This window comes from Chiloscyllium plagiosum, chromosome 19 (assembly GCF_004010195.1).
Source record: "Chiloscyllium plagiosum isolate BGI_BamShark_2017 chromosome 19, ASM401019v2, whole genome shotgun sequence".
NCBI lineage: Eukaryota > Metazoa > Chordata > Chondrichthyes > Orectolobiformes > Hemiscylliidae > Chiloscyllium > Chiloscyllium plagiosum.
This window is the reverse complement of record NC_057728.1, coordinates 42,703,232-42,726,353: the sequence shown is the minus strand read 5'-3', so window position 1 is coordinate 42,726,353 and position 23,122 is coordinate 42,703,232. Positions and strand designations below refer to the sequence as shown.

The 23,122-nt window shown below is 42.9% G+C and overlaps 1 protein-coding gene across 1 annotated transcript in view; it reads right to left on the bottom strand.

The window, feature by feature from the left end:
• The window catches only part of ptprq (protein tyrosine phosphatase receptor type Q), a 197,557-nt gene that overhangs the window by 161,803 nt on the left and 12,632 nt on the right, over nucleotides 1–23,122 (bottom strand). Inside the window, 6 exon segments of the mRNA XM_043708887.1 lie at nucleotides 5,966–6,119; nucleotides 9,493–9,622; nucleotides 9,906–10,036; nucleotides 11,269–11,529; nucleotides 13,615–13,887; nucleotides 14,251–14,535. Of these exon segments, the coding sequence (XP_043564822.1) occupies nucleotides 5,966–6,119; nucleotides 9,493–9,622; nucleotides 9,906–10,036; nucleotides 11,269–11,529; nucleotides 13,615–13,887; nucleotides 14,251–14,535 (1,234 nt within the window).

Sequence of the window (23,122 nt, the reverse complement as noted above, 5' to 3'; positions counted from 1 at the left end):
TGCCCTCATCAATCTTCTTTGTTACTTCTTCAAAAAACTCAATCAAGTTTGTGAGACATGATTTCCCATGCACAAAGCCATGTTGACTATCCCTAATCAGTCCTTGCATTTCCAAATACACGTACATCCTGTCCCTCAGGATTCCGTCCAACAATTTGCCCACCACCGAGGTCAGGCTCACTGGTCTATAGTTCCCTGACTTGTTCTTACCACCCTTCTTAAACAGTGGCACCACGTTAGTCAACCTCCAGTCTTCCGGCTCCTCACCTGTGACTATCGATGATACAAATATCTCAGCAAGAGGCCCAGCAATCACTTCTCTAGCTTCCCACAGATTTCTCGGGTAAACCTGATCAGGTTCTGGGGATTTATCCACCTTTACCCATTTCAAGACATTCAGCACTTGTTCCTCTGTAAACTGGACATTTTGCAAGATGTCACCATTTATTTCCCTCCAGTCTATATCTTCCATATCCTTTTCTGCAATAAATACTGATGCAAAATACTCATTTAGTATCTCCCCCATTTTCTGCGGTTCCACACAAAGGCTGCCTTGCTGATCTTTGAGGGGCCCTATTCTCTCCCTAGTTACCCTTTTGTCCTTAATGTATCTGTAAAAACCCTTTGGATTCTCCTTAATTCTATTTGCCAAAGCTATCTCATGACCCCTTTTTACTCTCCTGATTTCCCTCTTAAATATACTCCTACTTCCTTTATACTCTTCTAAGGATTCAGTTAAGATAACAACATTGAGGTTGAAACTTTATTGCTGGAACAGCACAGCAGGTCAGGCAGCATCCAGGGAACAGGAGATTCGACGTTTCGGGCACAGGCCCTTCTTCGGCCTGTGCCCGAAACGTCGAATCTCCTGTTCCCTGGATGCTGCCTGACCTGCTGTGCTGTTCCAGCAATAAAGTTTCAACTTTGATCTCCAGCATCTGCAGACCTCACTTTCTCCTCTAAGATAACAACATGTCAATTGAACAATAATGTTTGAATGGCTTATGGTCTTTTGTGTTTCTACGTTACTAATTTGGCAATTAGAGAAGTCAAAGCACGATCTAAAACAATAAATATTAAATGAATAATTAATTTGTTTTGATGGTTTGGTTGAAAGATTACTATTGCTCATCACCCTCGCAGAATTTCCTCCTTCTGCAGGCCCAGTTCGCAGACCCACAAGATGGTCTTTGGATATGCCTGCCACCACTTCCTCCTACATCTGCTAACCATGAGAAAATGTGAACTCACACAACCCGTCTAAATATAAAAGACAAATTCCTCAAAGTTGGAGAAATAATAGGTCACCTGTGAGTCTGTAAATCACCTTAAACACTTATTACTTATTATAGCAGACAGCACTGTCCATGACAAATCCCCAGTGGAAAATTGGAGGACTCCTGCATAATGGGCCTCCCATAATGGGTACCCCACCACTTATAGATGGCAGGATGGAACACTATGACATGCAGTTCTACTTAATACTATTTGATTAACTAATTATGAACTAATAAGCAAATTGTCTTTTCTCTTGTTTGTTCGTGGATGTTGACATTGCAGCCTAAGCTAACATTTATTGCCCATTCCTAAATGTCCTGGAGAAGGTGGTAGTAAGTTGTACTTTTGATCCACTAAATCCTTTGGGATATAAGGGTGCTGATAGTGGTGTCAACTGTTAAATAGTTGACAGCTCCTTATAGAGGCACAATCACAAAACAAAACTTTTTAAGGAAACCTACTTCAAATTGTCATTCCTGAATCACTTTTTATACTCTTTGGAAGCTCATCAAGCCAAATGAAACAAATGTAATTAAATTAACAAGAGGCAACCCCTTAAAGGGGCAATGTAACAGAAGTCAAATCCTCAAAGGAAACTTCCAAAATGTAAATTATAATTTGTTTGGGAAGGGCAGGGGCATAAAGTATTCCTGCCTGAGTAGTGCCCACTAGTCATGGAAAGCCTCAAGTGGACATCATGGGCATCATACCATGTACTCCCTCTCCTGGGACACTGAGCAAATGTAACCATGGAAGAGGAGCTGGCAGTCAGGTCTAATGACCCCCTCTACCACTCACTGCCTGGACTTATTAAAGACCATCTTGGCCAGGCCCAGCTGTATACCCACGAGGAGTTCCTTTGATCTACCTGCTCCACTCCATAGGAGCATGTGGCCGAAATCCATTCAATAATAATAATACAATAGTGGCTGAAATTTAGCACCATACTTGGAACAATGAATCTTCAGGGTTGTCATTGTGATTGAAATGAGGTCATCCATGTTTGTTCCCTAATTTGGGCTGTTAACCTGGCCCAAAAGTGAGCCCTGGCCAACAGATATAAACAGGAGTATCTTTCGTGGTTACTTTTGAGCCTGAGTGAGGGGGCACTCAGTGTCCACCAATGCTTTCAAAACCTTTAGGGAGAGGTGAGCACCATGGGGGGGATAGACTGTTTTATTTCCCCCTACAACTTTACTTTGATTTACTCCCCATCTTCTCTCCCTATACCCCCCACTCCCCACTTCCCCACCTAACCCCTCCACCTTCACTTTTTGGTGTAAGCATTCCTAGTGGTGGAAAATTATAGAATAAAGTCTTTGTATAATGGTGTCTTTTTTACTGTGTGACTATACATACAAATGCCACAAAAAAATTATTCCATCCCTTTGATTGGACCACATTTGCAGGAAAAATCACAGTCAAGGAAATGGCTCTGTGCTAGCTGGGTCAGTGTCATGTATTATGCACATGTAAATAAAGGGTAACTTGGCGATGGGATACAGCCAACATGAAGCTATTTCAGTGGCAATGAGAGAAAAACATCCCTGCAGAGATTAGTATGCAACAATCATCTTTAAATTTGGGTAAGCGTTTCTGGCACCATGCCACTGTTTGGGAAGCTTGAATGTTCAATCCTGCCATCAAAGATAGCTTTTTCAGTTATGAGGAGCCTTTCAAGATTTGATGGATGTAGCGAAAGAATATTTACTTGTGAAAAGCAGTTTACTGCTTGTTTAAAATCCCCACACAGGCAAACCGATCCATCGGGCTTCACAATCTGTACGACCGATGTCGCCCATTCCACAAACTAGACTGGTTTAATGATTCCTTTGCTTTCTAGACTTCCAATTTCTGACTCTACTTTTGCCCAGAAGGCAAATGGTACTGAACAGACCTTGCTGAATCGTGGATTTGCTTCCTGATTAACATGCAAAGGGGCCTTGGCTCTTTTGATAGTCTGTAAACCCTCCTGAAAAATGTCTGGGTACTTAATTAGGACTTCACTCACGCAGCCATTTTCTAAACTGGAAAGTGATGAGCCAATCGAGGTGAATCTTTTGTAACCAATTTTATCCCATCAAGCTTGGGCCTGAGCGTTTTACTACAATCAGTGGTAACTGAACCAACTGCTTCTCATAACAGACCAGAACTGAAGTTGTACCCTTAATCTGTAAAGGTTCCTCAGGATAGGTTCTCAGTTTAGCCAAGGCCTTGCGCAAATGTAAGGGTTGGAGTCTAGAACGAATTTTGTTAAAGACTCGTTCTGTGATTGCTGAGACGGCCATGAAATTGACCTCCACTTAACCAGACAGGTGACCATTTTACCAGACTTTTCATTTGATTGATTCTGATTTGGATCAAGTAATTTAATTGTTCCAGACCAGAGGGAGGTGAATTTTCCAGGGTGGCAATCTCTTGGATACCAGCCTGCGAGTTCTCTTACTGTATTTAGGTCTGGTGGGACTCTTTTGCTTTCTCAAGTCCACATACTGGCAGCAACTGCAATGGCTGGCTAGCCCGGATCCTGAGGGAAATTTTAACCATCTGGCCAAGGTTTTGCTTTGCTTTGGGGTTTTGCTGTGTGCTGACCTAGAGTTTGTCTGTTCAGGCTATGTCCTGAATAAGGCTGCGCAATTTCTTTCACTCAAATTGTGTTTGCTAAGCTCAGTTGGACTGGCAAGGGTGCTTACATCCAGCAGAATACCATGCAACCCATATGTTCTACTTGCTGTATTTTCCATGATAAGCCAGTTGTAGTGCCTGTTTGAAGTCTAGTTGGGCTTCAGCTACAAGGTACATTTGCGTGATCACATCGTTAGTCCCATATATCAAGCAGTGTCTCAGCATCTCACAGATTTAAACCAAAGTCACATGCCCCTGCCTGTCACCTTAACCTAGTCTAAAATCCCGATATGGATTCCCTGGTACTCAATCTGTCAAGTAAAACCAATAGTAGTAGAGAATTAGAGAAGGTTTGGAATCATAATATTCCTTAACCAATCCATCAACTCTTTTTTGGTTGTAATATCTGGTACATTAGGGAAAATTAGGATTATAATAACCGACAAAGCTGCGGGCCCAAAACCTGTCAGGAGAATGACTTGTTGCTTTTTAATCTGCCCCAATGTCATTTGCCCGGAAAAAATAATGCATTCTTTCCACATACTGGGCCCAGCCTTCAATGGCAGGATTAAATGCATCAACCTTCTCTAATAACAACATTATTGTAGAATGCCTTAGAGCTTTCCTTAATTCTATCCATTAAAGCATTTTCATGCCGCTTTCTAGGTATCCTAAGTCCATTCTTCAGTTGCTTCCTGGCTACCATGTAACCCTCTAAAGTCCTGTCTGATCCTTGCCTCCTCAACCTTAAGTAAGCTTCCTTCTTGACTAGATGTTCCAAGTCGCTTGTCATCCAAGGTTCTTTAAACCTATCATCCCTTCCTTGCCTCAGTGGGACAAACCTGTCCAGCACTATCAGCAAATACTTCCTAGACAACCTCCACTTTTTTTTGTGCATTTCCCTAAGAACATCTATTCCCAATCTAGACACCCAGTTCCTGACTAATAGCATTGTAATTCCCCCTTCCCCAATTAAATATTTCCCCATACCATCTGATCCTATCCCTCTCCATGACTTCAGTAAAGGTTATGGAGTTGTGATCACTATCACCGAAAAGCTCTCCCACTGAGAGGTCTGACACCCAGCATGGTTCATGCCAAGCACCAAATCCAGTATGGCCTCCCCTCTAGTCGGCCGAGCTACATATTGCATGAGAAATCCTTCCTGGACACACCTGATAAAAACTGCTCCATCCAAACTATATAGGTCCCAGCTTCGCCAGAAGGTATCCACATATCTGAAGCCCTCTCTCCTATATCAACCCTGCAGCCATGTGTTCATCTGCACTCACTCTCTATTCCTAGCCTCACTACCACGTGTCACCAGTCACAATTGTGAGATTACTATTCTACTCATTCTGCTTCTAGCTTCCAAACTAACTCCCTATATTCTCTTTTTAGGTCCTCTTCCCTTTCCATACCTATATCATTGGTACATCCCTGACTCTGGCACCCAGGAGACAACACACCATCCAAGAGTCTCACTAATGACCACAGAATCTCCTGTCTGATCCTCTCACGAATCAATGTCCTATCACTATTGCTCACCTATTCTAAACCCTTCCCTTCTGAGCCACAGAGCCAGGTTCAGTGCCAGAAACCTGCCCTCTGTGGTTTTCCCCGGTAGGTCGTACCCCTTAACAGTATCCAAAATAGTACTTATTATTGTTGTTATTATTATTGAGGGCAACGGCCACAGTGTCTCCCTGCACTGTCTGCCTATTTCCTTTCCCTCTCCTCATAGTCACCTAGCTACCTTTGTCCTTTAACTTAGGTGTGACATCAGAAAGCTTCTTATCAGAAAGACAGCATGGTAATAATGCACTCCCTCAAGTATGCACTGCACAGCTGAATCAGTTGTCAAAAGACTAATGTTTCTTGAAACGTATTATGATTTAATGTTGTAATCTTTATAAAGATACAGAAACGAAAGTCATGTCTTGTATATGTATTATTTACAATTCAATTACTTTCAACCAGAATAAAACCACATAACTCAGACCATTTAATGCATCATAAAGCTGAGAAAATCTGAATATTTATAATGCTATTAACATCTTACCGTGATTGAGTGAATGGAATCCGAACAACCTGGTGGATCATTTTATTGGATAATGTCAGATTATATCCATCAAATACATGGACAGCTTGAGGCCAGCTGACTGTTACTGAATGAGAAGTCTTGTTTAAATTCAAATACCCCACTGGACTCGGCACTAAAATACCATAAAATAACATATTATTGGCAAATGTGAACTCATAAAATATATATTTAAATTCTTTATTAATTGTTATTAATTTCGTGGAAGCCCTGCCTGCCAATGTAGTTAACTCAATCACATTAGGGAGATTTAAACAATCCTTGGATAAGCACATGGATGATGATGGAATAGTGTAGGGGGATGAGCTTAGATGAGTTCACAGGTTGGCGCAACATCGCGGGCCAAAGGGCCTGTTCTGCACTGTATTGTTCTATGTTTATCTCTTTTCTGTTTGTTTTCTTTCTGAAGGCACTTAGAGTTTTGTGTTTCCTTTGCCTAATTCCCACTAATATTTCTAACCTTGAAAAGACAACTAAAGATATTGGTTAAAAATAAAAGGAATGCTCTTTAAGATTAATTTTGAGATTTCCTTACCAATTAACACATTTTAACTACTACTTTGATTCAAGTTAGAGTCATAGAGTCATAGCGATAAACAGCACGAAACAGACCCTTCGGTACAACTCCTCCGTGCCGACCAAATATCCTAATCTAATCTAGTCCCATTTGCCAGCATTTAGTCCATATCACTCTAAACCCTTCCTATTCATATACCCATTTAGATGTCTTTTAAATGTTGTAATTGTACCAGCCCCCACCACTTCCTATGGCAGGTCATTCCATACACACACCACCCTTTGCATAAAGAAGTTGTCCCTGCAGTCCTTTTTATATCTTTCCCCTTTCACCTTAAACCTATGCCCTCTAATTTTGGACTCCCCACCCCAGGGAAAAGACCATGTCTGTTTACCTTATCCATGCCCCTTATGATTTTATAAACCTCTATAAGGTCATCCTTCAGCCTCCAATGCTCCAGGGAAAACAGCCCCAGCCTATTCAGCCTCTCCCGATAGCTCAAACCCTCCAAACCTGGCAAAGAGCTCATATATCTTTTCTGAACCCTTCAAGTTTCACAACATCCTTCCTATAGAAAAAATATAGAATTGCATGCAACACTCCAAGACAGGCTAAACCAACATCCCATACATCCACAACATGACCTCCCAACTCCTATACTCAATGCACTGATCAATAAAGACAAGAATATCTTCTTCATTAACATATCTACCTTCGACTCAACTTTCAAGGAACTATTAACCTGCACTCCAAGGTATTTTTGTTCAGCAACACTCCCCAGGACCTTACCATTAAGTGTATATATTCCGCACTGATTTGTCTTTCCAAAATGCAGTACCTCACATTTATCTAAATTAAAATATATCTGCCACTGCTCGGCCCATATGCCCATCTGATCAAGATCCTGTTGTACTCTGAGGGAACATTCTTCACTGTCCACTACACCTCCAATTTAGGGTCATCTGCAAACTTACTAACCATACCTCCTATGTTCACATCCAAATCATTTATATAAATGACAAAAAGCAATGGACCCAGAACCAATCCTTGTGGCACACCACTGGTCACAGGCCTCCAGTCTGAAAAGCAATCCTCCACCACTACCCTCTGTCTTCTACCTTCGAGCCAGTTCACAATACAAGTAGTTAGTTCTCCCTGCATTACATGCGATCTAACCTTGCTAACCAGTCTACCATAAATAACCTTGTTGAGTACCTTACTGAAGTACATATAGATCACATCCACTGCTCTGACCTCATCAATCATCTTTTTTTATTACTTCTTCAAAAAAACTCAATTGTTAGTGATATATGATTTCCTATGCATAAAGCCGTGTTAACTATGTCTAATCAGTCCTTGCCGTTCTAAATACATATAAGTCCTGTCCCTTAGGATTCCCTCCAACAACTTGTCCACCACCGATGTCAGGCGCACCAGTCTATAGTTCCCCGGCTTTTCCTTACTACCTTTCTAAAATAGTGGCACACCATTAGCCAACTTCCAGTCTTCCGGCACCTCACCTGTGGCTTTCAATGATACAAATATCTCAGTAAGAGGCCCAGCAATCACATCCCTCACTTCTCACAGAATTTGAGGTTACAACTGATCAAGTCCCGTGGACTTATCCACATTAATGTGTTTTAAGACACGAAGCATCTCCTCCTCTGTAATCTGGACATTTTTCAAGATGTAGCTCTTTATTTCACTATCTTCCATGTCATTCTCCATGATAAACACGAGTGCAAAATACTCGTTTTGTATCTCACCCATCCCCTGTAGATCCACACATAGGTGGCCTTGCTGATCTTTAAGGTGCCCCCATTCTGTCCCCAGTTACCCTTTTGACCTTAATGAATTTGTAGAATTCCTTTGGATTCTCCTTAACCTTATTTGCCTAAACTATTTCATAACCCCTCTTTGCCCTCCTGATTTCTTTCTTAAGTATACTCCTACTGCTGTTATACTCTTCTAAGGGTTCACTCAATCCCTGCTGTCTATACCTGACATATGTTTCCATTGTTATCTTGACCAAAACTTCAATTTCATGAGACATCCAATTCCATACAACTTACCAGACTTGCCCTTCACCCTAACAGAAATATACTGTCTCTGGACTAATTATCTCATTTTTGAAGGCTTCTCATTTTCCGGCCGTCCCTTTACCTGCAAACATCTACACCAAAACAACTTATGAAAGTTCTTGCCTAATACCGTCAAAGTTGGCCTTCTTCCTGTTAAGAGCTTTAACTTTTAGTTCCAATCTATCCTTTTCCATCACTATTTAAAAACTAATAGAATTATGGTTACTGGACTCAAAGAGCTCCCCCACTGACACCTCAGTCACCTGCTCTGCCTTATTTCCCAAGAGTAGGTCAAGTTTTGCACTTTCTCTAGTAGGTACATCCATATAATGAAGCAGAAAATTTTCTTGTGCAGACTTAACCAATTTCTCTCCATCCAAAAAGCCTTTAATACTGTGGCAGTCCCAGTCTATCTTTGGAAAATTAAAATCCCCTATCATTACCACCCTATTATTCCCACAGATAACTGAGATCTCCTTCGAAATTCATTGCTCAATTTACAACTAACTATTTGGAGGTCTATTGTACAATCCCAGTAATGTGATCATCCCCTTTCTTATTTCTCAGTTCCACCCAAACAACTTCTCTGGATGTAATCCCAGTAATATTGTCCTAGGTACAGCAGTAATATTATCCTTAATCAAAAATGCCACTCCCCCTCCTCTCTTGCTCCCCTTTCTATCCTTCCTATGGCGTCTATACCCTGGAACATTAAGCTGCCAGATCTGTCCATCCCCAAGTCATGTCTCTGTAATTGCTATGATATCCCAGTCCAATGTTCCCAACCATGCCCTCTGCCTTACCTGTTAGGCTGCTTGCATTGAAATTTAACTCAGGAGAAAATATAAATTATTTTATTTGAAGTAAATAACAGCAAAAGACACACATACTTGTACGTATCAATTTTTTCACTGCTTTGCTATCTTGAAAGCCTTCCTTTTCTGTCCGAAGTGAAATATTATGCAGTTTTCCTGGGATCAGGTGTACAAATACTGCACACTCCTGGTCAACTTTTTGAACCTAAAATGAATAAATAACACAATAAACAATGTTGTGTTTATATATTCATAATGTGATATATGTAGGATTATCAAACATATTTAATTAATGGCATAAATGTGGCTAGAAATTCTTTTAGTAAAAATCATGTTTTGCCAAAACAGTATCATCAATAGTCTAACAGCTCTAATTGTTGTTTTATTGTATTTTCAATGAGTTGACAATTTGAAGAGTTAAATGTTAAAAATATGTCACATGCCACATATAGTGCATTTTTAATGCACCAAGAACAATTTGAGTTTACCATAAGTTGCTCTTCACAGTTTAAACACTGCACTTCATATTGGTAAAAATGTCCTTCTGCTCTATCCCACAGTAATTCCAGTGATGTTTCTGTGACTATTCCTTCTCGTAAATTAGTGGGTGGTGCCAAACCTAGAATAAAAATACAACAATAAATAATATATGAAAATAAATTTCATGGGTCTGCATCAGATTGACTAGTACACAGTCACAGATGAATCGATTTTGTAGTCAACTGTCATTTAAATATTTGGTAAACATGTAAATCTGTATTATTAGATAAACATAATTCAATTTTATAATGCATTGCTTCTGCTTCCTAAACTTACTGAATTAAGTAAAGACATTCTGACAGTGTAATGTTTATTATAGGTTTATGGACTTGGCTTAGATATTCTTTCCAGTCCAACAGTGCTGATTATTTTTCTTTTGGAGGCTGATTAGTTAATGGTTAAGGGTCTCTCATTTCACACAATATCCAATGCTACACAACATAAATCAGGAATTTGACATGAGACCACTTTGTGATCTGTACAAGATTTTGTATCTCTAGTAAATATGTTTTTTTAAAAAAACAGATAAAGGACACATTTGATATGCTGACACCAGGTATCAATCGTAAAGTTGTTTTATTTCACCTTGACTGAGTACTCAAGCAACAGTTATGATAAAATTCACTTCACTTGATTGTATATCTTGAATGCATAATAATACATAATAATTCACCAAGTTTCCCATTTCAGTCTCACATCTTACTTGAATTAAAATCATTTCCAACTGCCCGTTTGCAAAAAAATCTAGGACCTAAAATGTAATCAAAGTTTGCTTCAGGTTTCAATTTGTAGGTTTAATAATATCTGCTTTTTTTTGAAAATAAATTGTGATTACCCTTTGCATTGAACATAACTCTATTTTCAAACCCTATGAAACATTATCTAGAATAGCTCAAGAATGGGGTGGCATGGTGGCTCTGTGGCTCTGTGGTTAGCACTGTTGCCTCACAGCATTAGGGACCTGGGTTCAATTCCCACCTTGGGTGACTGTCTGTATGGGGTTTGCACATTCTCCCCGTGTCTGTGTGGGTTTCCTCTGGGTGCTCCAGTTTCTTCCCACAATGCAAAGATGTGCAGGTAAGGTATATTGGCTGTGCTAAATTGCCCATAGTATTAGGTGCATTAGTCAGGAGTAAATATAGGGTAGGAGAATTGGTCTGGGGGGGTTACTCTTCAGAGGGTCAGTATAGACTTGTTGGGCTGAAGGGCCTATTTCCATATTGTCAGGATTCTAATTCAACCATAACACAATGCATTGTAAAATGTTAAAGTTCATACTCAAGTTTCAGATGTTCAAAAATAGATACTTGCATGTTTTCACAACAGGAACTCTGTAAGCTTTGCTCCACATGTTGCCACTAGTTGCATAAACAGCAAAGTTATATTCATTGCCGGGTGTCAGATTTTCTAGGGTCACGTTAACATTAATGTTCTTTAAAGGTATTCTTTTATTTTCATTTCCGTATAGAATATTAATTCCATCAAATAAGCCAAACTTTGGCATTCCAACATAGAGCACAGTTGAGTGAGTCTGAATATCAATGGAAGCAACTATTTCAATTGGGTTAGGCTCTGAAATAGAAATAAGATGATTTTGCAATTTTAAAAAAAATCTCAAGATGAACAAGTTTGAAATGGTTCAGTCAGGAACTAACATGGGTATGAATGAGAGTTTCAGCAGAAGATTGGATAAGGCAGGGGTGGAGCTGGGTGATGATGCAGATATGCACGTAGGTATTCTTTGCTTGAGAGAGAATTTGAGGTTGGAAGCTCAGCTCAGGGCCAGCTAAGGGTGCAAACAGTTTTGTGCAGCATGAAACAATAGCCTGGAAGATGAATGGAATCAGTAGCTACAGATTTTATTTGTCATCAAAAAGAATGGGCAGAGTCTTGTTGTGACATTGGCCACATCACTAGCCAACTGGCCAATAAGGTCCCACCTGGTAAGAGCTGCTGGTCAATCAGTGCTCAGCACTGTGCTCAGTCCTCCTTCTACTTCACCAAGGATATGCAGGTCATTAGCCTCCTCCATTGCCACTCCCTAACTACCCGACGCCGGGAGGAAGAACACCTCAACTTCCACCTCAGGACCTTCCAACCACAAGACATCAATGTGGATTTCACCAGTTTCCTCATTTCCCCTCCCCTCACCTTATACCAGTTCCAACCTTCCAACTCAGCACTGCCCTCATGACCTGTCCTACCTCTCCATCCTTCTTCCCATCTATCTGCTCCACCCTCCTCTCTGACCTATCACCATCACCCCCATCTCCATCTACCTATTGCACTCTCAGCTACCTTTCCCCCCTCCCCATTTATCTCTCCACCGCCTCAGCTCACAACCTCATTCCTGATGAAAAGCTTTTGCCCGAAACATTAATTCTCCTGCTCCTCAGATGCTGCCTGACCTGCTATGCTTTTTGATCACCACACTCTCGACTCTAATCTCCAGCATCTGCAGTCCTCACTTTCATCTAACACAAGAGACCATAGCTACTGCTAGAAGATCACTCCTTTCCCTGGAAGAGCCAGGAATGCAGAGGACCCAAACGACTGATAAATTACCTGAGGAATGTGGAGGGTTTGGTTTCCACAGGCTGGGGGTGTAGGGAGAGGGAGACAGGGGTCAGTGCATAGTGAGTTGGGTCTCAGCAACCCTCCTGATATTCAGTCCTTTTGATTAGGCACTAATTGCCCTCAATGAGGTGGAGTGGCTGCACTGTATGACCTGTCATTCATGCTGCATGATGACAGGCTCATTTGCAGCTGGATTAATTCCAGTGGCAGCAGGATGAGGCATTTATGTAACCTTCAAAGATGTTGGGCTGGATCATATCGTGAAGATGGACTCCTGCACCGCAGCGTAATTTTCAGGGAAGAGCTCACTGCTGTCCAGCTGGCTCAGCTCACTTAAACATTTTACTGTACGGCTCTTTATTTAGTTTAAGGCCAGACTTCCAAACAGCTCTCGGAGGAAAGTCCACCTCTTGAGCTGCCAGCCAGTTATAGGCCAGCAGCTCTGTATCAATGGCCACCGCCAGGAGGAAATGGACCTGGTGATGTCCCAAAACATAGATAGGACCATGATCTCACCCGTATCAAGTTGGCTGCAGTATGTCAGAACCAAACCAAAGACAACTATATACAACAATAAAATAAAATATCAGACCTAACTCTAGATCTTTATGCCAAACAATCCATGATTCTTTGAAAATATCTAAAATTAGTACTTACTGATAAATATTCATTTGAGTTTTTTTAAAAACATGAATACAAGCGCATTAAGGTTCCATGCTGAACCCATGCTTGCACCTATGAGTTCTTCCTAATACTAGTCTCCATCAGGGTTTACAGTGCCATTGGAAGGGACCTCATTTTCATGGTACAGATGCAAACATGTACCACATGGCATCACCAGCCTCAAGATGATGGAGGTTTGTACCATCAACCATGGTTCATTCTTGCATTGCACCAAAGGTTCTCCAGACAAAGAAGGTTCCTCCATAGACATCAAGGTCACTTCGCAGTTCTGAATCCCAACCAAAGAACCCATATTCTCTCCGTGAAAATCAATCATAGCATTTATCATAGCAGACTAATGAGTCGTGATGACACTGGGGTCTCTAGTCACTCTCAGGTGTTAGAACTCTGACTTACTTGTAGTTTGTGTAATCAATTTTGGTATGCTTCTCTTCCCATTTTTTATTGCCATCACTTCAATGTCATATGTGACACCTGGGATTAGAAAATCAAATTGAAATACCGTTGCATTTGTCACTGAACGTTGTTTTACTTCTTTGTTACCATTGCTCAGTTTTATTTGTACATAGTATTCATCACTTCCTTCTAATGGTGGCTCCCAGTGCACAATGATTCTATTCTCCCAAACATCAGTGTTGCCAATGTAAATACGCACTGGAGGACTGGGAGCTGGGTTCACAATAAAACATAAATAATTAGTAAACTTTAAATGCAAGGTTAGTTTCATTGTACAAATTCTAAACACTTAAGTTGATTATAATTGACACTGATCTACTCCATTTCAACATTAAAGTCAAACACGAAAAACAATCATTTTGCCATTTTCTCAATGTTCCTGATAGTGCACAAATCCTTTTTACTGCATTTTTTTTGTAATTAGAGAGGAAGATCTCCCAGATGCTAGGCAATAAATGTACTGTTTGATATGGATACATACAAAATATGACAAAGTTTGATATGATTGCAAATGAACATAAATACATCTCCTATCTTTTAGATGGAAAAAAATTACCTTTCACAGCTAATATTTACCTGTACTTGCAAGCAATGGTCCTTCAGCACAACTTAGTGATCCTCCTTCAGCCACTGTCTGTACATAAACTTTGTATGAGTGGAATGGTTTAAGATTTCCAAGCATTAAGGATGTTTTGTCACCTTTAACATTTTCAGTTCCTTGACTTTTTGATCCAAATCCCATATAACTAACAAGATAGTGATGAAATAATGCATTCTTTGATTCATCTGGAGGACTCCAAAGCACCTCTAGTGCAGTGGATGATACTTTTCCAATAGTAATATTTTTTGGTGGATTGGGTCCTATTTAACAGGGAAAATATAAATTTCAAAATTAGAAGCATATATGTATTGAAGTACTACAAAGATTACGTTTTAAGCTTTTGTATCAGAAACAGGTGTCGACATTGCAACAAAAATGCTGTATGAAATCAGGAATACCAAGTCACATCCCTTCACCTGGCTTTTCTCATTTTTGGGGGGGATGGCATAGGGGTGGTTTGTAGTTCAAGCAACTGCAGCACCTGGAGGAAGCTGGCCATTTAGATGATCAGCTGCTTCCACTGAAATTGGATCTTGAATTTCCTGGCATCTGAAACCTGGCATGTAGAGAGTATACGAGGTAAGCACATGTCTGTTATTAGTCCATTTCTTCTGGATAGCTAGGGTACCCCTTTGGAGAGCTGAGTTGCTACTGCATCATGATTTCAAGCCATTTCAGGAGCAAGGCTCAGGTGATGGGTATCAGGAATCTTTTGCAGCTGGAGTTCGGGGATTATTTAGGTGCCTAACAGATGCCCTTAGACTACTAAGTGTGAATAAAGTTTTGTATAAATAGTGCATAAACCCCTTGAAACTGCCCAGCTTGTGAACACGTCTTAAAATGAATCTACGAGAGTCAAATTGGATATTTATGAATAAGAGTGCTTTTCACAGGAGAGTGTGATCTGCAATACAGAACCTTAAGTAAAAGAACAATGAATGAAATCTTGGTGTGGTATGGTGGTGTGAAAGTTGGAAAATATGAGAACCTTGGCCTCAAAGAAAAGATTTTTCATGTTCTCCTTAGATTATAGGTAGATATTTCAGGATCTCACTATTGAGTGATTTCCGAATCATCATATGTTTTCACCTTATTTTTCGCTCACTCCCCTTATTGCTGCACCACTTCCAATTCTGCTCTCCTTCCCAATGTTACAAATTCACAACATGTAAGTAAAGGTAATTCCTAGTGGCTGTAACTTGTTAACTGCTTGTCCTGGCCATCACCTAACTGTGTGTTCACTGCAATGTCCCTGCACCTTCTGGGTTATAGGCTAACTGCCTCTGTGTCTTATATTGTCTTTTCACGCATAAGGAGAGGCAGGTAGCTTGTCACAGTGGAGAGCATGGAACAGTCAATGGGGGTTACATGTCATTGTATACTACCAGGCTATGTCAATATTACACCTACAGCACTGGCCAGCAGTTTACATGGCAAACAGACTGCGTGCACTTTAAACAAACGGTCATGGCTGGAAATCAAAGGGGAATAGTCCCTTTGTCTGGTCAAGGGTCAGTCAGCAGCACCATCTCAGTCTATCAAGGGGCTAATATTATTCCAGACCAGAGGTTGGCCACAGTTAGTCAGGCACTTGATCCTATTAGTATCCAAGCATCCATACCCTCATAGCCTAGGGAAAAATCCATAATGAGTTTGGCAGGTTAAGTCCGGACATTTTCAATAGGTCAATAGGAGAACTGTGGCATATCAGTCTGGGGGCTAGGGTGTATTTAGGTGAGAATATCTTACCAAACCAGTCAGGGTTTGTGTGTGGGCCATGATGAGTTCTGGGAAATGTTCTCAATAACAGTCAGGGTTGTATCGGTGACAATCTATGGAGATCTGAGAACAGCAGATAATTTGTCTACTGAATGGGTTTCGTTACACTGGATTTCTGATGGAATAATTATAGTGAAAAGGATCAATTCTAGTTAGAAAGGTGGGATCTCAGAATGGATGTGGTCGGGGAGTGGTTGTCAGAGTTTATTGACAATCTGACTTCTATACAGTGAGAATGTAAGGCCAACAAGAATATATCAATTTGCAAAGCAAAGACTCTGCAGAGATCCCCGGAGACATTAATAATTAAATAAAGGGGTTCAATTGAAATGGGAGGGTGGCTAAAAGGCCATGGGAACCACATAAAATGGAGCGTGAAAAGTGGGGATCATTTTGCACCTCAGGTGGATCCTGAAAATCATCACAAAAACACAACGCTGGAACCATTCCATCTCAGGTCAAAACTCAAATGTGCAATAACAGTATTCAAAATGGCTGATTTTGTGTGCAAATTGGGGAGGGGAACTCCCTGATTTGCTCTCTGGGGTCAGAATAAACATTTGGAGCATGAGGCCTTGCAGGGTAATTGCAATAATTATGACTTTCACCTACCTGGCTTCAAATTGAACCTCAGTGGCAGAACACTCATTGTGCAAGAATGCAAAATTAAGAATTAGAGCCTCAAGCAATCATGATCACTGTGCCCATTAATTGTCTCCTTGTTATGTTTGCTAAGCAAATCTAATCAGACAAATGTATTTAAAAGTGACACAAAGCATCTTACTGGATCTGTTTGCTGACACCAACACCCAGCAATATCAATGCATTACATTCGTTGGTATCAGTAAGCAAAGTCTTACAAAAACATATTTCATAGGTAGCACTGGAACTCAATGTTTTGTAGCTGGCACATTCACATGCTGAACAGTAAGCATGCAATAACATGGTCTGTGTTATGAGCTGATATCATGTTTGTTTGTGACAGAATTCTACTCCCCAAGTGCAACTTGGAAACTTTGTTTTTGCATTGTATAATTGGATAAAATTGCCTATTTCAGAGCTCCTTAAGATGGTATGTCATTGACCTTGAATTGTCTTCATGTCACACTGTATGAGGGCATAGCATGGAGCTTTATTATGAAGAACATGAAGACTCAGGAGTTCCTTCAATAAAGTTACATGATCTTCCTGATCCTCCTCACAGATTATTTGTTCATGCATCTGACTCAGATGTCTTCATGTTTGGAGTCCATGTGGCTTTGCTTCAAATGTGAAGGCAGTACAGAAGGAGGCAGAAATAACAAATATGTCAGCAAACCCATCAGGATAGACAATGTCCTGCAGCTGCCACAAATCTTCCAAAGCTAATGTAGAAGCTGAAAGGATCGATAGTTTAGGGAAAGGAGGTGGGTGACAGCTGTTGTGTCAACACAATGTGTTCAATACTGAGAGTTGTAGTCCATGAGCCTTGATGAGATGTGTGCACAGTGTGGCATGTTCCATTAATGGGAGGTACAGTCTGACCTAGACTAGCTATATCTTATGTTGTGCCCTCTGTTGGTAGTCTGCCGAAAAAATATTGTTCTTTCCTCCATCAACCAATCACCAGTACCTCCAGATCCTCTTCCACAAAATAGTGAACTAAGTTGCCTTTCTGGGCCATTTCCTTGGTTATAATTGTGTAAGACCACAATGTGAGCACGAGTTCCTGGGTAATAGCACCTGATTGGTGCATAGCTGGGCTTTAAATATGGCGCCAGTGCCAGACTGTAAGAAGGTCCCACAAGAGTGAGCACTTCTACCTTTCCGTCCATGTGATTCAACAAGAAGGCAACTGAAAAGCCCAGTTGCATTATTAATGAGGTGAAGAACTGAAGGTGTTATGAGGTGTTGTCCTTGGCGGACTGATAGCCATGGATCTCACTTTACAAAACATTTTAATTGAATATAGGGAAATTCTGCCTGATACTTTTCTTCTTGTGTGGTAAATGCTGCTGGATAGAAGAAGACACTAGGTTGGCATAGTAGCTCTTGGAGCTGGGTGGAGGGGAATAGATTGGCATAGGTGGGATGAGGGGCCATGGGGGTGAGTATATATGTTTAGAGCAGCTTTGGTGGGGCCTTGAGAGCACAGGTGGGATGCTTTCTGTCTTAATCTATATTTTCAAATATTATCATAATTTTGGACCCCAAAGGCAAGCTTTCCTCCAAGCCCGCCATAAAAACTGGCAGCATAATCCAGCCCACCCTGAACCAAGAACATAATTGTATGAAACCACTTTTGAAGGTCAGGTTCTTGGAACCTCGATTTCTTGCAACTCTGCACCTAGCCCAGCATCGAAAATTGGGACCAGAGTAAACAAAATCAACCACAAGTAAAAATGTAGAAATTTACAATTTAATTAAAAAATAAAAAAATCTAAAAATTACATTTATTTTCCACTGTATTGTCTTAGGCAGATTTGAATTTTAATATCAATGAGCATTTTAATTTGTTGTATTCCGAAATTATAGACATTAATTTGATCCAGGACTGAATGCATGTAGCTGGTGGACACGATAATTTAATCTTTTTGTTCAAATCTCATTTTGTTTGTAGTTGCATTGCAATTAAATTTACAGTTTAAATTCTAAAGTTTCTAACTTCAGTAAGATTTTAACAAGGTCTCCGGTGGAAGAGCAGTTGGGTTTAGATCACTTACAAAGCAGCTGAAACTGGTTCCTCGAGAACTGGGTTATCTTGGCCTTTTGTCTTAGGCATGTAGAAAACTAGCAAATTTAGTGCAACTTAGCACTTGTGTGCAATTAACAATATGGTGCTGTGAGTTGATGACTAAGCGAGTTAAGGGAAGAAGCAAAAGATGTGCGTCTTTATCTTTGTTTTCACTCTTTCAACTGGAAGGAATTGTTTTCACTCTGCTCACAGGAAAAGAAGCTAACTAATTAATTAGCATTTGAGAAATGACAAAGGGTAATTATATTCCTAAGGTTCAAAATAATATACTAACTTGTAATGAGGTATCAAAAATATGTAAAAACATAAGTAAATATAAATTTGAATAACATAATGCAAGATTTGTTTAAAACACATTAAAATTGACAGAATAGTTGATGTATCATAGCTGCAGCATGTGGGGAGTTCTGGATATCTATGCAATCGAGGGCAAACAGCTATATTAAATGTTGGACTTTTGAACAGCTTTAGCTTAGAGATTCTAAACTAGAGGCTGAACTACTGCTTTGCAATGCATCAGCAAGAGGGACATTTTCCAGGATTCTTTGTACCAGGAGACAGTCACACCTCTTTGGACAGAGTTTTCTAACTTCACTGGTGTTTGGGGAATGCAGAGTGAGACTGTGAGTGAAGCAAGTCAAGGACCCAGAGGGAAGGAACATGCAATGTTCAGCATTTTTAGCTGTCCACAAGTTGAATATGTGTCAGCTTGTCTGGATGAGAGTGAGTGCTATAAAGGGAATGACCCAACAAATCATGACAATTTGGTACAGGAAGCTACTTAAGTGGGGGAGGAAGAATGAATGTACTGGTAGTGGTGGAATGTATAGTGAAGGAAATTGACAGTAAAGAGTGCAAGTCCAGAGGAACTATAGACCGGTGAGCCTGACATCAGTGGTGGATGTTAAAGGGGATTCTGAGAGATAGGGTTTACATGTATTTGGAGAGGCAAGGACTGATTAGGGATAGTCATCATGGCTCTGTACAGTAAATTATGTCACACAAACTTGATTGAGTTTTTTGAGGGTGTTACCAAAATGATTGATCAGGCCAGAGCAGTAGACAATGTTTACATGGACTTTAGTAAAGCCTTCGACAAGGTTCTGCACATAGACTAATTAGTAAAGTTAGATCACATGAGATTCAGGGTGAGGTTGCCAATTGGATACAAAATTGGTTTAACTGTAGGAGAAGGAGGGTGATGGGGGAAGTTATTTCTTGCACTGGACGCTGATGACCAGTGATGTGCTCAAGGATCGGTGCTGGGTTCACTTTTGTTTGTCATTTATATAAACGATATGGAAAAGATTTTAGGAGCATGGTTACTAAGTTCGCAGATGACACCAAAATTGGTTGTATAGTCGACAGTGACGGTGGTTATCTAAAATTACAAAAGGATCTTGATCAATTGGACAATGGACTGAAGAGTGGCAGATGGAGTTTAATTTGGATAAATGTGAGGCATTGCATTGTGGTAAACAAACAAGGGCAGGACATCGATAGTTAATGGTAGGGTCCTGGGTAATGTTGTTGAACAGGAACACTGAGAGGTTCAGGTAAAAAGTTCTTTGAAAGTTGCATCACATGTAGACAGGGTGATTAAGAAGGCACCAAGTATGATTGCCTTCATTGCTCAGACCGTTGACCATAGGAGTTTGTACATTGTACATTGTACAGGATATTGGTGACGGCTGTTTTGGGATACTGTGTACAGTTCATGGTGAGGCCAAACTGACCCAAAACACTGTCACCAGCCACGGAACGACTGTCCTGCTGGGCTGAGAGACAGTCTTGCCAGGCCAGGAAAGTGACATGTGCTGCCAAGAGACGGCCACACCAGGGTGGGACACCACACACCGGGCTGGAAGACAGATACAGCAGGCTGGGAGACTGAAACACCCCGGGCTGGGAGACTGACATACTGGGCTAGGAGACTGACACCGGGCTGGGAGACTGACACACCAGGCTGGGAGACTGCCACACTGGGCTGGGAGACTGACACACTAGACGGGGAGACTGACACACCGGGTTGGGAGATAGAGACACCGGGCTGGGAGACTGCCACACTGGGCTGGGAGACTGACACACTGGGCTGGGAGACTGACACACCGGGCTGGGAGACTGATACACTGGGCTAGGAGACTGACACAGTGGGCTGGGAGACTGACAGACCGGGCTGGGAGACTGACACACCGGGCTGGGAGACTGATACACTGGGCTAGGAGACTGACACACTGGGCTAGGAGACAGACACACTGGGCTGGGAGACTGACACAGTGGGCTGGGAGACTGACAGACCGGGCTGGGAGACTGACACTCTGGGCTAGGAGACGGACACACCGGGTTGGGAGACAGAGACACCGGGCTGGGAGAATGCCACACTGGGCTGGGAGACGGACACACCGGGCTGGGAGAAAGATACACCGGGCTAGGAGACTGACACACTGGGCTGGGAGACTGCCACACTGGGCTGGGAGACTGCCACACTGGGCTGGGAGACTGCCACACTGGGCTGGGAGACTGACACACAGGGCTAGGAGACTGACTCACTGGGCTAGGAGACTGACTCACTGGGCTGGGAGACTGACACAGTGGGCTGGGAGACTGACAGACCGGGCTGGGAGACTGACACTCTGGGCTAGGAGACGGACACACCGGGTTGGGAGACAGAGACACCGGGTGCACTGACACACCGGGCTGGGAGTCTGAGACACCGGGCTGGGAGACTTTCACACTGGGCTGAGAGACTGACACACCGGGCTGGGAGACCTGCCACAACGGGCTGGGAGACTGCCATACTGGGCTGGGAGACTGACACACAGGGCTGGGAGACTGACACACTGGGCTGGAGGACTGACATACCGGGCTGGGAGACTGACACACCGGGTTGGGAGACTATCACACTGGGCTGACAGACTGACACATCTGGCTGGGAGACTGACACAACGGGCTGGATGACCTGCCACAACGGGCTGGGAGGCTGAGACACCGGGCTGGGAGACTGACACACTGGGCTGGGAGGCTGACACACCAGGCTGGGAGACTGACACACTGGGCTGAGAGACTGACACACCAGGCTGGGAGACCTACACAACGGGCTGGGAGACTGAGACACCGGGCTGGGAGACTGACATACCAGGCTGGGAGATTGACACAATGGGCTGGGAGACTGCTTCACCGGGCTGGGGGACTGAGACACCAGGCTGGGGGACTGAGGCACCGGGCTGGGAGACTGACACAACGGGCTGGGAGACTGACACACCGGGCTGGGAGACTGACTCACTGGGCTAGGAGACTGACTCACTGGGCTGGGAGAATGCCACACTGGGCTGGGAGACTGCCACACTGGGCTGGGAGATTGACACACCGGGTTGGGAGACTGACTCACCGGGCTGGCGGACTGACACACTGGGCTGGGAGACTGACACAGCAGGCTGGGAGACTGACACACCGGGCTGGGAGATTGACACACTGGACTGGGGGACTGACACACCGGACTGGGCGACTGAAACACCGGGCTGGCGGACTGACACAATGGGCTGGGAGTCTGAGACACCGGGCTGGGAGACTGCAGACTGGGCTGAGAGACTGACACACTGGGTTGGGAGCCTGTCATACCGGGCTGGGACCCTGACACACCGGGCTGGGACACTAACACACTCGGCTGGGAGACTGACACACTGGGCTGAGGAACTGCCACACCGGGCTAGGGGACTGAGACACCGGGCTGGGAGACTGCCACACCAGGCTGGGACACTAACACACTCGGCTGGAGACTGACACACTGGGCTGGGAGACTGAGACACCAGGCTGGGAGACTGCAGACCGGACTGGGAGACTGACACACTGGGCTGGGAGACTGATACACCGGGTTGGGAGACAGAGACACCGGGCTGGGGGACTGACAAACTGGGCTGGGAGATTGACACACTGGGCTAGGAGACTGACACACTGGGCTGGGGGACTGACACACTGGGCTGGGAGACTGACACACTGGGCTGGGAGACTGACACACTGGGCTGGGGGACTGACACACTGGGCTGGGAGACTGACACACTGGGCTGGGGGACTGAGACACCAGGCCAGGAGACTGACACACCGGGCTGGAGGACTGACACACCGGGCTGGGAGACTGAGACACCCGGCTGGGAGACTACAGACCAGGCTGGGAGACTGACACATTGGGTTGGGGGACTGACACACCAGGCTGGGAGACTGAGACACCCGGCTGGGAGACTACAGACCAGGCTGGGAGACTGACACATTGGGCTGGGAGACTGCTGACTGGGCTGGGAGACTGCAGACCGGGCTGGGAGACAGCAGACCGGGCTGGG